This window comes from Cyprinodon variegatus, unplaced genomic scaffold, assembly GCF_000732505.1.
Source record: "Cyprinodon variegatus isolate N-32 unplaced genomic scaffold, C_variegatus-1.0 Scaffold208, whole genome shotgun sequence".
Classification (NCBI taxonomy): Eukaryota; Metazoa; Chordata; class Actinopteri; order Cyprinodontiformes; family Cyprinodontidae; genus Cyprinodon; species Cyprinodon variegatus.
Genome location: NW_015150661.1, coordinates 816,039 through 828,190, shown reverse-complemented (window position 1 = coordinate 828,190; position 12,152 = coordinate 816,039). Strand labels below are relative to the sequence as shown.

At 36.8% G+C, this 12,152-nt stretch overlaps 1 protein-coding gene across 1 annotated transcript in view; it reads right to left on the bottom strand.

The window, feature by feature from the left end:
• Positions 1-780: 780 nt before the first annotated feature.
• Positions 781-12,152, bottom strand: part of bmp7 (bone morphogenetic protein 7) — a 42,317-nt gene continuing 30,945 nt past the window's right edge. Inside the window, exons 3-7 of the mRNA XM_015380187.1 lie at positions 11,185-11,333; positions 6,666-6,869; positions 3,716-3,792; positions 3,136-3,246; positions 781-2,950 (exon numbers count right to left, since the gene is read on the bottom strand). Coding sequence (XP_015235673.1) covers positions 2,801-2,950; positions 3,136-3,246; positions 3,716-3,792; positions 6,666-6,869; positions 11,185-11,333 — 691 coding nt within the window. The 3' untranslated portion in view covers positions 781-2,800. The remainder of the gene's footprint in view (positions 2,951-3,135; positions 3,247-3,715; positions 3,793-6,665; positions 6,870-11,184; positions 11,334-12,152) is intronic.

Here is a 12,152-nt window from a genome sequence, read left to right as displayed (position 1 = left end):
ATATATATATATATATATATATATATATATATATATATATATATTGAATACTGCTGTTTTGCAGGTTCTCCTAGGTAGAAATAATGGAGGGGTCTGAAATTGTTATCGTAGGTGCATTTCGACTGTGAGCTACACATGACTATGAATCTCCCTGGGACTGGGGCTCCATGCACAATCTCACCTGGTGGAGTCTCAATGATCCTAAGAAAGGTGAAAAATCAGCCCAGAACATGAGAGGAGGAGCTGATCAATGACCTGAAAAGAGCTGGGAACACCATTTCCAAGGTTACTGTTGGTAATACACTAAGACGACATTATTTGAAGGAAGCTTCTCCTGCTTAAACCAGCATATGTTAAGGCTCGTCTTAAGTTTGCCAATGACCGGGGCTATGTATCGAGAGATTTTGGGGAGCATCCTCCTTCCCCTAGTTAGAGCATTGAAGATGGGTGGGGCTGGGTTTTCCAACATGACAATGACCCGAACCACACAGTAAGGATAACCAAGGAGAGGCTCTGGAAGAAGCATATCGAGGTTCTGGCATGGCCTAGACAGTCTCCAGACATAAACCCAGTACAGAATCTTACGAGGGAGCCATGTCTCTTAGCGTGGACATGTACCTAGAATGACAATAGGATGACCCCTCCATGATTTCTAAGTTGGAGACTTTGTGAAATAGCAGGCTTTTAAAAAACTTAATTTTCTTACTGTATGAATATATATATATATATATATATATATATATATATATATATATATATATATATATATATTTAGTACAGTCTTTGCTTTATATGTCTTGTGCATTTACAGTATGGTGAGAGATCAGGGGAATGATCACGATCAAATAAAGTGAAAATTGAATATGGTGTCACTAGTATTCATTTGTTTTAACACAGATATCACTAAAATACAAAGATGATCATCTAAAAGGATTAGGTGAAAATGAACCAGTAAACTGCATTCCATAGGTAAAGTTTAAAGAATAGAATTGTAAATTATTAGACATAAATGAAATCCAACGGCACATTTTTTAAAACAATATTTGCACACATTGTTGAAATATGCTGATGAATCGAATAGCATGAAAGTCGGCTGTCTCCGAACTGACAGCAAACATGACAAAAAAGCAGATGCAAACCTTCTGTTTTCATTTGTGTTTAGTTTGCAGTATCACAAACAAGAACATTTATTTGTTCTGCATCCTGCAGCTCATTTAAAGAGACCTTCTTCACCTGAGCAGGTAAATCAGTGAGAGCCTTTGTGTCAATAAAAAAAGTAATGATGGGAGAAGCGGTAGAGCATATAAAAATAGAACTGCAGAGCTATACAAATTACAAATATACTGCCTTTAAAAGTTTCAGATGTTAGCAGCTAAAGAAAAGGCAGTTCTGCACACTGCCTGTGAGCTGGCTGAGAGAAGGCTGCCAATCCTTTCCCTCATGTACAAGATAGCTTAAAAAGATAAATCTGTGTCGTAGGAAATGTTTCTGATTATAAAAAGAGCAAAAACAAAACACAGTCATATTGTTGAAACTAGAGGAGCTCCGTCTAACACTCATATTTACTGTCTTAAGAGCAAAAAGACAAAAAAAAACAAAAAACAAAATATTTCATATAATAAGCACTTAAGTGTTTTCTTTATATTTCCTCTGTGGGAAAATGAAGGTATTTTTCATCGTAACAAACTTATCTTAAATTTTGCCCAGCTATGTACATTAGATGTTAGAGATTACATAACTATAATGATCAGCATGTTACATCCTTTTACAGCAGCAGGAATACTTGCTTTTCCTCTTATAAGTATAAGTAATTAGATCATATTATACTTTTATTTAAAATGATTTGTGCAAATACTTTTAAAACACGGTCCTTTTACTCATGATTATCATACCACTTAAGTCTTGAAGAGGTTCAGGCTTAAGCAGCTGTCATTGATCACGTATGATAATCTGACAACAATTCTCAGGGATGAATCATCCAACCTCAGTGGGAAAGGAAATGGTAGTAGTTTTGCAGAATGGAAATATTCAGAAACTCTGAAAAAAGAAAATTACAGAAAACGACACGCAACAAAATCAGAGACAGAGGGAGGGAGAGATGTTGTGGTAAAGGTGATTGTATCTCTACATTTAGTTCATCAGTGCAAAGTGAAACTTTGGTTAGTCACCAAATCTTCGGTAGGAGCGGCGGAATCTCATTTCCATCACACAGCAAGCTAATGATCCAAATCTTAATCTTAATATAATCCTAAATAAAAAGGGAAAATTATATGATGAAAAAGGATGCTATAGTAAGAGTAGGAAGGATCTCTATCTTTACAAAAGGGTTGAACATTAATTGGTGGAATAACTTGGATTTTCATTAGTAAATGCATTTATTCTGAAATCCGCTCAACAAATTGGACATTATGAATAGGAATATTTGTCATTCTTTTTTTTTCAAGTTTTGTTTATTATTAATTCCCTTTTCTCTGTTAAATGAAAAAGTTGAATAAACATCCTTAATCATATTTAGGTTTTTGTTCTTTTCAAATTTGCAAATAGCTTACAAGTATTTGGCCCCATTTTGTTTTTTTATAAATGGGTTTCACATTTGCGGCTAAAAATTTATTTCTTTAAAACAAAAATACAGATGAGCTGTACCTTTAAACGGGCTAAAAATCTGGTTTGTCCTTACAATGATATGTCATGATTAAATGCAGACTTTTCTCTCTTATCCATCTACAGCATTTTAATCGAGTTTACCGTCCATTCTGTCATTGTGTGCGTATGTGGGCTTCCCTGTGAAGAGGCTGATGGCTCAGAGGCAGCCGCAAGCTCTCACTACCATGCTGCGATACTTCTTGAGGATCACATTTGAGCTGTCATCAAAGTAGAGCACAGAGATGGCGTGGAGCTGTGTCGGTGCGCAGCAGGGTTTGGGAACCGATTCAGGATTAACAAAATGAACCTTGGAGGAAGAATAGGAGATAAATGATGACATGTCTTAGATGGGATTATAAGCTTTTTCATGATAAATGCTTTAGAAAATCTTGGTGTGCAATGATTATGTCTCATATTGGCCAAAAAAGTGATAAGATAAAGTTGGCAAATGCATGCTGAAATTTTATTTTAGTTGGTTTTACAGCTACTCACAAGTGTTTGCACAATAGCATGGTTTGTGGCATTCATATAGGAGTTGAGTGGGAAGGCACACTCTCCTTCACAGTAATATGCAGCATATCCTTCAGGAGCAATGATCCAGTCCTGCGAGAGAACAAAAGGAGAAGTTTAGAGAGACTTACTGGGTGTTCTTATCCTTTTAGATAATACTGCAAACTGAAAAGCCTCTGGGCACTTTTGAAATGCATGAAAAAATGCAAATAATTTTATGCTAAGTGTCTTTCTAGAGATCACAAGAAGAACTGTACAAAAAATGCAACCATAAACAAAACATAGAATGTCATATCTGTGATTTTTTTTTTTATCCCGTTTAAAATTGCTTTTATATTCAACTTTAACAATAATGACAAAATGCTAATCTTTTAAAGCTTCATATTAAACCCTTGATTGTTGTTTTTTGGCTGAATGAGTTCTCTCAGGGTTTCTAGAAATAAAGAAATTATGTTTTATTCCAGTCTCTGAAATAACAGTAATGTTTTAGGCATTGTACAGACTTGGTTTTTATACTGATTTCTACAGTGCCAAGCAATCTTGGCTAGTACCATTTTTATACCTGCCATCCTAGGTCACGGAAACTGACGTAGAGCTCATGCTTCTTGCACGCCTGCTTCTGATCAGTGCTGCTATTTTCTGAGGGAAAAAGAAAGAGAAATAAAAAAATACAATTCATGCATTCACAGTCGAAAATATGAAGTACTGACCTATAGTGGCTCAGAAATATATTCATACCTTGTTCAGGTTTTCAATATTTGAAACATCAAAATTAGATGAGATTTAAAGTAATAGACATATGCATGATAAAGTATAATGGAGAGATTGGGAACAGTTACAAATTAAATAGTAAAAAGTCCTTGCAGGGTTAATACAAATACCTTCGTGATACTGGATGTCTTTCAGGTAGAACCACAATTGCTTAACTGATTTATATTTAAAGCCAGGTTTAATCTACTAAAAATTCCCCTATCTATAGTTTTCATTGTTTTTTTTAGGAACACAACAGATACAAAGTATACCAATTTCCCCTCAGCTTCCCAATTATGCACTGCATTTTTTCCATCATTCAAAAAAAAAAATTCTTAATAAAATAAAAATCCATTGGAATGTGACAAAATGTAGAAAAGTTCAAAGGGTATAAAAAATTTTCTAAGGCACCATCCATATAGCACGTTCTTTAAAAACCTTTGCCGTTCAAACCAATAGATGGGAAATTACCTCAAGATGTAGTATGATTTTTCTATCATTATTAAAGCATTTTAATAAATGGGCCACCAAGCTTGGGGGTCAGTCAGCTGTGATTCCCATTAGATGAAACAGATGTGCGCACAATGTATCTAAACCAGATTTACAACTTAAGACTATTCATTTTTGTTCTTTTCTTCACTTATTTTAGCATTCCTTTTTCTTTTAAAAATGAACAAAAAGAGCCTGTTTTCTATCCACAAGTATCATTCTGCTCTTCTGGTGACCAGCAAGGCTCTGTGGTGCATTAGCTCTTGAAAGGCGCTCACATTGGAAATGATTATGGGAGACTGGTTCTCATCATTCCACTAAAGACCACTGGTATCCAAAGTTCCAAACAGACCCATTTGGCCCATGTGTCAAGGGCCTGGTTGCCCCACAGCGCACCACAGATGTGTTCCGCCATAAAAGCCTGAGCTGCCTTACCTCCAAGCGGGAAACTTGGCCCCAACCACTCTGTAATGCTCGGGTAAATAAACAAAGACAGGAGAGCACTATTTGAAGCTTTACAGTCTAATGTCTCAGAGCTTCATACAAACACTGCACACCTTCAAAACAAAGTTATTTAATGTGCATACTATTCTGTAACTTTTTGATGTCATTTTTGAAGAGTTTATATATGTTTACTGTAAGTACAGTTGCAGACCCAGATACTATAAATAAAAAAAACAAAACCTTTCCTCTTTTTTCTCTGTATCTCATAGATAGGTACTGTAATAGTTCTCCTTCACTTTAAAATGTTAAAGTTTTGCCATCCTACAATTGGAAACAGCCCTGGGTTTCTTAAGGTTATACACTACAAATAATGCAAAATTGAATTAATGAATATTTTGAATATTTTCATAAATACATCCAAGATTTAAAAAAGGCTGTTTTTATTGTTCAGCCTTTGTTCTGACACCACTAAATGAAAAACAAAGCAAGCCAAATCTCTCAAAAGGGACAGAATTATTAAACAGACCTACTGTGGGTGATTCAATGTCAGTATAAACACAGCTGTTCTCTAAAAGCCTCAGAGGTTTGTTAGAGAACATTAGTGAACAAACAGCATTATGAGACCTAAGGATTTCAGCAGACAAGTCAAAGACAAACTGCTGGAGAAGTTCAAAGCAAGGTTAGGTTATAAAACAATGCCTCAAGCTTTAAACATCTAATTGAGTGCTGTTCATTCTGTTTTTTGAAAATATAGAAATTATGGCTCCTAAACTGATATGCTCAGCGAGAGGCAGCCATGAGGCCAATTTGAAGGTCATGAAAAGTCCAATTCGCCGTTGCTAAAAGGCCTTTTGGCCCACATTCAAAATGTTATAAGAACATAAATCAAACCATTACAAACTAGGCAGAGAACAAAGAAAGCAAGTGGAATACAGTATGTTGGACAGATGAGACATTGATGCTAAAATCTTAACAGTAAAGTGATGCAGGACATCATCCTGAGCAGACAATATCCACTGTGAGTCAAATTCTGGCAGCATCATGCTGTTGGTATGCACCTCTTCCTCTGAGATAAGGAATTTCAATGTTGATAGAATAGAGATCTGAGCTAAAAACAGGAGGAACACTTGTTAGAGGATGCAGGAAGATGGATGATTTAGTGTTTAGAATGCCCCTGTCTGGTCAAACAAAAGGCAAGTCAGTAACTGGGGTAAATCAATGGTTGAAAATGAATGGTGCCTCAATTTAATCTAGTTGAGCTTGATGTATACAGCAAAAAGGAACAGGCAAGAACAATCCTATCTTTGATGTACAAAGCTGGCAGAAATACTTTAAATGAAATTATCATGTAAGAAAAAGAGAAGTGTTTTAAAGGCTAAAAGCAAAGCATTGCTAACTTTTATGCTGTTAATTGTTTGAAAAGATGACAACACTCCTGCACTGCAAAAAATGTAAATCTAATTAAGTCATTTTTTCTTAAAATAAGTGCATTTTTTCTTGAATTGAGGGGGTAAGTGAGACATCTTGCCAATGAAATGAGACAATTTACACTTAAAATAAGAAAAAAGAACTGCATTATCTTATTTCAAGTGCATTATCTATAAACTTATTCTAATAGTAAAAATACTCATTCCATTGGCAAACGATCTTATTTTCCTGCTTTAAATTAAGAGTAAATTCACTTAGTTTAAGACATTTTCACTTATCTCCAGATCATTTTTGCAGTGTGTCTTCTTTCAACCCTGGTTATTAGCTACGTCTTGTTTAGCTCGTATGAATATTACAGTATGAATTTATCATTGTACATAACAGATACTTTTTATGTTTACCTGCAACATTGGCAACTCTAAGTGCTTCTTGGTTCCTGGAGCCTTTGGATCTGTTGGGGTTGCGTTGTTTGCCCCCTCCTGAAGCTGAACGGATGCTTCGAAAGTGCACTTCCGTCGCTTTGAAGAAGGCCACCATGAAGGGCTGTTTGTTCTGAGGTCCAGTGCGACCAATCAGCCCACCCAAACGAGGATTAATACTCTCTCCTGTAGGGGAGACAAAGAAAACTGTAACATGTCTGTATGTCATTTTGTTGTCCTATAACGTTAAACCTCTTATATCGATTACATGCTCTGCTTGTGCCTTTTTTTTTCTACTTGTGAAGATCACTGAGACTCATCAGATCAAAACAGATTTAAAAAACAAAATTCCCCCTAATGAAATCCTTTCCTTTTTTCCACTTTCATCTTTTTTTTCACCTACTCTTCAGCCGCTGTTTGTGAGAGAAGGTTGTATGCACTTGTTTGTACATGCTCCACTATAAAGCTTCATACTCAGTCTAACCTACAATCATTCATAGATGAATCCGATGTACCCAGCCCATCCTTTCCATGACTTGAAAGCAGTTTTGTTCACTTGACATGTAACATCCTGTCTTCCTGCAAAAGATAGTGTTTTGTATACTCTTGTAGAGAATGCTGTTTGTTGAGAAAGATTTCTGAAGGCAAATATTTGTGCCTCCAGATAACTAACGCTTACTGAGATAAAGTGTATTTTCCGCATGCCTGCTAATGATGCTACGGGTATGACTGATGATGATGGTGATGAATGATGAGGTGATGACAGATGAAAGACAAACCAGTCTGATATATTTGCTAAGTGTACAAACACACATCTCATCTGAGCTTGGCTTCGTTGTGTTGTAATGTCAACCCTCATGTTTGTTGGACTCCAAAATGATGGACATAACACACTTGGGTTTGTTAGGTTTAGACTAGAACACAGCTGGAGCTCTTGGAAATGTTTATTTGGAGCACTTTTTATGGCCTACTAAGTGGAAACTGGTTACCTCTTTAACTTAAGATAAGTAGTTCAGGCCAAAAATATTCAGGCACTATCTGCAAAAGTTGTTTACAAGAACTTTTAAGAAAATGTAAAGGTTTTCATGTGGATTTAATCTAACTAAACATTTGGCATAGTTTCAGCTGAACTGAATATGTTCATCGAAAAACTATTTCCCCTTTTTCTGATTCAGAGTGCTGCAATAAAAGGTGTTTGAGGGTGTGGGTTCTAATTGGACTACAGTTATAAAACTAAGCCTAGCATAGTTGCATCTTGTTATTGCATTGGTTTAATTCAAATCTCTTTGAGAGCTGCTGTTGGACAAAAGGACTTGATCGAAGACCATATGCCAGACCGAACTGAGCCAAAAACTCCCTTCCAGTCCACCAAGCCAAAACAGTAACATCCATCCTTCCCTCTTTCCATCTTATGTTTAATGAGTGCTCCACTGTACTCGGGTGTACCGTTTAGTCTTTGTTCAGTTTTAAGATACAATAATCCTGTTTGATTATTTGCTTATTCACCTGTTTTGCGTCACTCAAAGACACAATGATTGGAAAAAAGAGATCTCAAATTTGGACTCATCAGACCAAAGTACAGATTTCCACTGGTCTAATGTCCATTCCTTGTGTTTCTTTAGCCCAAGCAAGTCTCTTCTGCTTGTTGCCTGTCCTTAGCAGTGGTTTCCTAGCAGCTGAAGGCCTGATCCACACCGTCTCATCTTAACAGTTGTTCTAGAGATGTGTCTGCTGCTAGAACGCACTGTGGCATTGACCTGGTCTCTAATCTGAGCTGCTGTTAACCTGTGATTTCTGAGGCTGGTGACTAGGATGAACTTATCCTCCGCAGCAGAGGTTACTGTTGGTCTTCTTTTCCTGGGGTGGTCCTCATGTGAGCCAGTTTCTTTGTAGTGCTTGATCAATTTTGCGACTGCATTTGGGGATATTTTCAAAGTTTTGCCAATTTTTCGGACTGACTGAGCTTCATTTCTTAAAGTAATGATGGCTACTCGTTTTTCTTTACTTAGCTGCTTTCTCTTGCCATAATACAAATTCTAACAGTCTGTTCAGTAGGGCTATCAGCTGTGTATCCAACTAACTTCAGCACAACACAACTCATGGTCCCAGCCACATTTATAAGGTAAGAAATCCCACTTATTAAACATGACAGGGGACACCTGTGAAGTGAAAACCATTTCAAATGACTACCTCTGGAAGCTCATCAAGAGAAAGCCAAGAGTGTGCAAAGCAGTAATCAAAGCAAAAGATGGCTACTTTGAAGAACCTAGAATATAAGACGTTTTCTGTTGTTTCACAATTTTTTGTTAAGTATATAATTCCACGTGTGTTAATTCATAGTTTTGATGCTTTCAGTGTGAATCTACAATTTTCATAGTCATGAAAATAAAGAAAACTTTTTGAATCAGAAGGTGTGTCCAAACTTTTGGTCTGTACTGTATATGTATATATACTTTTTTTAACCACTTTATATATAGGTAAGCTATATAATAATAACAACTGCTGAGGTATTACCAGGCCTTGTATGAGGTAACTAAAATGACACCCAGCCATATTAAGTTAAAACATTCATGCACAACCATCCATTCATTCTTCTGCTTATTCCGTCAGGGTCACGGTGGAGCCAGTGCCTATCTCCAGCAGTCCATGGGTGATAAGGCAGGTTACAGATGTCGCCTGGGATGTTATGCAAGTGATGCAGTTCATACTAATGCCAAATACATAATACTGTGGGTAGGATGAACAATGTACGAACAGGTTGTTGTCTTGGTTTTACAGCTCTTACAAGCATGCTTAGTTTGAGGGATTGCATTCTAGTCAATGAATCAATGCAATCAACTGGTTTTCCTTAGATAGAAAACTTTGAATAAATTTGACTGTATGATCTGGTGAACTGTAAAATGCCTTGAGATGATATGTACTCTGAATTGGAGGTATATAAATAAACTGAATGGAATTGAAATCATAGTGAAGGTGCAGCATTATTTATCTGCTCCTCCTGTGGACCGAGCCGAGGATCCCCTGAAATATTGGACATGGCAACAAACTTTATCCAAGTCTAAACCACCCAGCCAAACGGTACCTTACCCCAGCTGCCTCCTCTGTTACAGTACCTGTGAAAAAGTATTTCTCTAATTTGGAGAAATTGTCTCAAAAAAAGGGAAAAAAAAGTTTGAGCCTAGCTACTGTGACAAAAAAAAAACACTTTTCTTGAATAGAATCACCTTAAGTAACACAAGGACCTTCTTTATTTCACCAAGCAAGCACAATGTCCAAAAACACAGAGTACACCAAACACTCTAGACATGAATGACAAATCAAAAATGTTCACATTTTTAGGAATTGTTTAAATAGTAAATTACTCAGAATTTCAATGAGATAGGCTACTAAAAACACATACACAGCACATACATACATGTTATTATATATAGAGAAGCATCGCAATTTCAGGATTTCATTTGGTGCAGTAATTGCTACTGCCGGTAGATGCTACCCAAAGGAACTGAATGAATTCGGGTAGTAAACTACTTGGACACAATAATTAAAAAATGATTAAATGCTTCAAAAAGCCTTGATTTGCCATCCCTACCTAATTAGGCCCTCTACTCATCATCACTAGCTTTAATAATACACATAGAAAAACACTAAACAAGGAAAGACAGGTAACACTGGGACAGCAGGAGTGGACAGCGGAGGGAATCATTAAAGAAAAAGTGATGTGCCCAGCAAGCTTGAACACTGAAGAAAAGTGAAAAAGGCACGAAGCCATGGTTGAGAGATTATGGTAATTGGCATGCACAGGTGCGCAGAAAGATCCTAATTGCCAAGGTGGCAGTGCAGAGGAAAGGCTGGGCAACAAAGAAACCAGGACCAAACAGAGATGCAGATCACTAATTAAAGAAGGGAAAGATAAAAAATAAACCATATTGAAAAGAAACACAAACAGGGCATAATAAAATAAGCAAAGGTTATATATAAAAAAAAACATGCATGTTGTCATAAACACTGATCATTGTGAAATGAAGGACATCATAAAAAAAGAACCATAAATAAAAGCTTAAACTTAACACTCAAGGGTTATGGCATCATAGGCACTTTTTCATTCAATTTTCAGCTGTGCAGATTGTGTGCTCTGCCTGTCTCTCTACATCTGGGGTCTCAGATTCAAAGCCTTAAGGGCCTGCTAGTCTTAGATCTATCACCTCCCATAAACACCTGAATCGAGTCGTTTGACCACCACATACAGTAGAAGCAGTGAAGCTCTGCTAATGAGCTCATATTGGAGGCAGGTGGGTTGAAGAAGAAACACATCTAAAAGTTACAGGATGCCAACACTCAAGGATTTTAGTTTGACCACTGCTTCTACATTGAGGAACCCTTCTATAGGTTATATTGTTCAGAATGTTTTACGATTTTAGCTTTCAAATATTATCCGTATATTACTTTATTTGTTTTCTTAAACATTTTTCTAAGCGCTAAATGTGAGCTGAATGCTGCTTACCCTTTGAGGTCTCTAAGGCCAGCTGCAGACCGAGGTTTCTGCCAGGGTTCAGAACCCAGTGGTTACTAGTTGCCGTAATGTCAAACACCAACCAGCCCTCTTCTGCTGCCCAGATCACCCTTGAGTCCAGAAGAAAGAGATCTGATTCCCTGAGGGGGACATAGAAAAAAAAGAGTTAGAGGTAGATATGGAGAGTCATGTGGAAAATGAACCAAAATGACTGAAGAAAAAAGTCATGGATGGAAGAGATTTACAGAGTCGGAGTAGTGTGACAGTGAAACAAAGAGAGTGATGGAGGGGAGGTGAGGAGGGCTCCAGATGGTGAGGCCCAGGGGAGCACTTCATTTTGTTAATTGACAATAATAGCTTTATAACTGTGAGGTCTTTTCATATAGCACACCCTGTTCATCACACAGTGGAATTTAGTGAGTGAACCAGGGCAGGAATGGAAAAGCAAAAAAACATTGCTGTAAAAAAGAAAAACAGGGAGAATAGTAGTGTAGGAAATAGTGCCTATACTAATCCATCCTATTGTCCAAAATTGAACTTTATGGTATATAATCTTTCACCATTGAAATCTCTTGTTCTTAATGTGGGCATTCATGCATCCTGACCTATTTATGACTGAGCAGATAGTGTGTCACAGACTCCTGGTCTATTCATGTATGCAGGCCTTTCTCTGGCAGAGGAATAAATGACTGTGTTGTTCCCTCCAGATAACAGAAACCTTTAGGAGAAACTGGGGATAGAGTCATACACCTTCTTGCAAAGCCTTATTTAACCTAGAAAGATTTTGTGTAAAAATCTGACTAAAATCAAGGCTTAGTTTAAAAAAAATATTTTGTTTTGAGTTGAATTATATAAGGTCTAAGACTGTGTTAAATAAAAACCAAATTATAAAAAGTTTAAAAATCACATCCTCAGTAGCACGAAGTTTAATGTTTAACAATAGTACCTGAAAAGCCGTT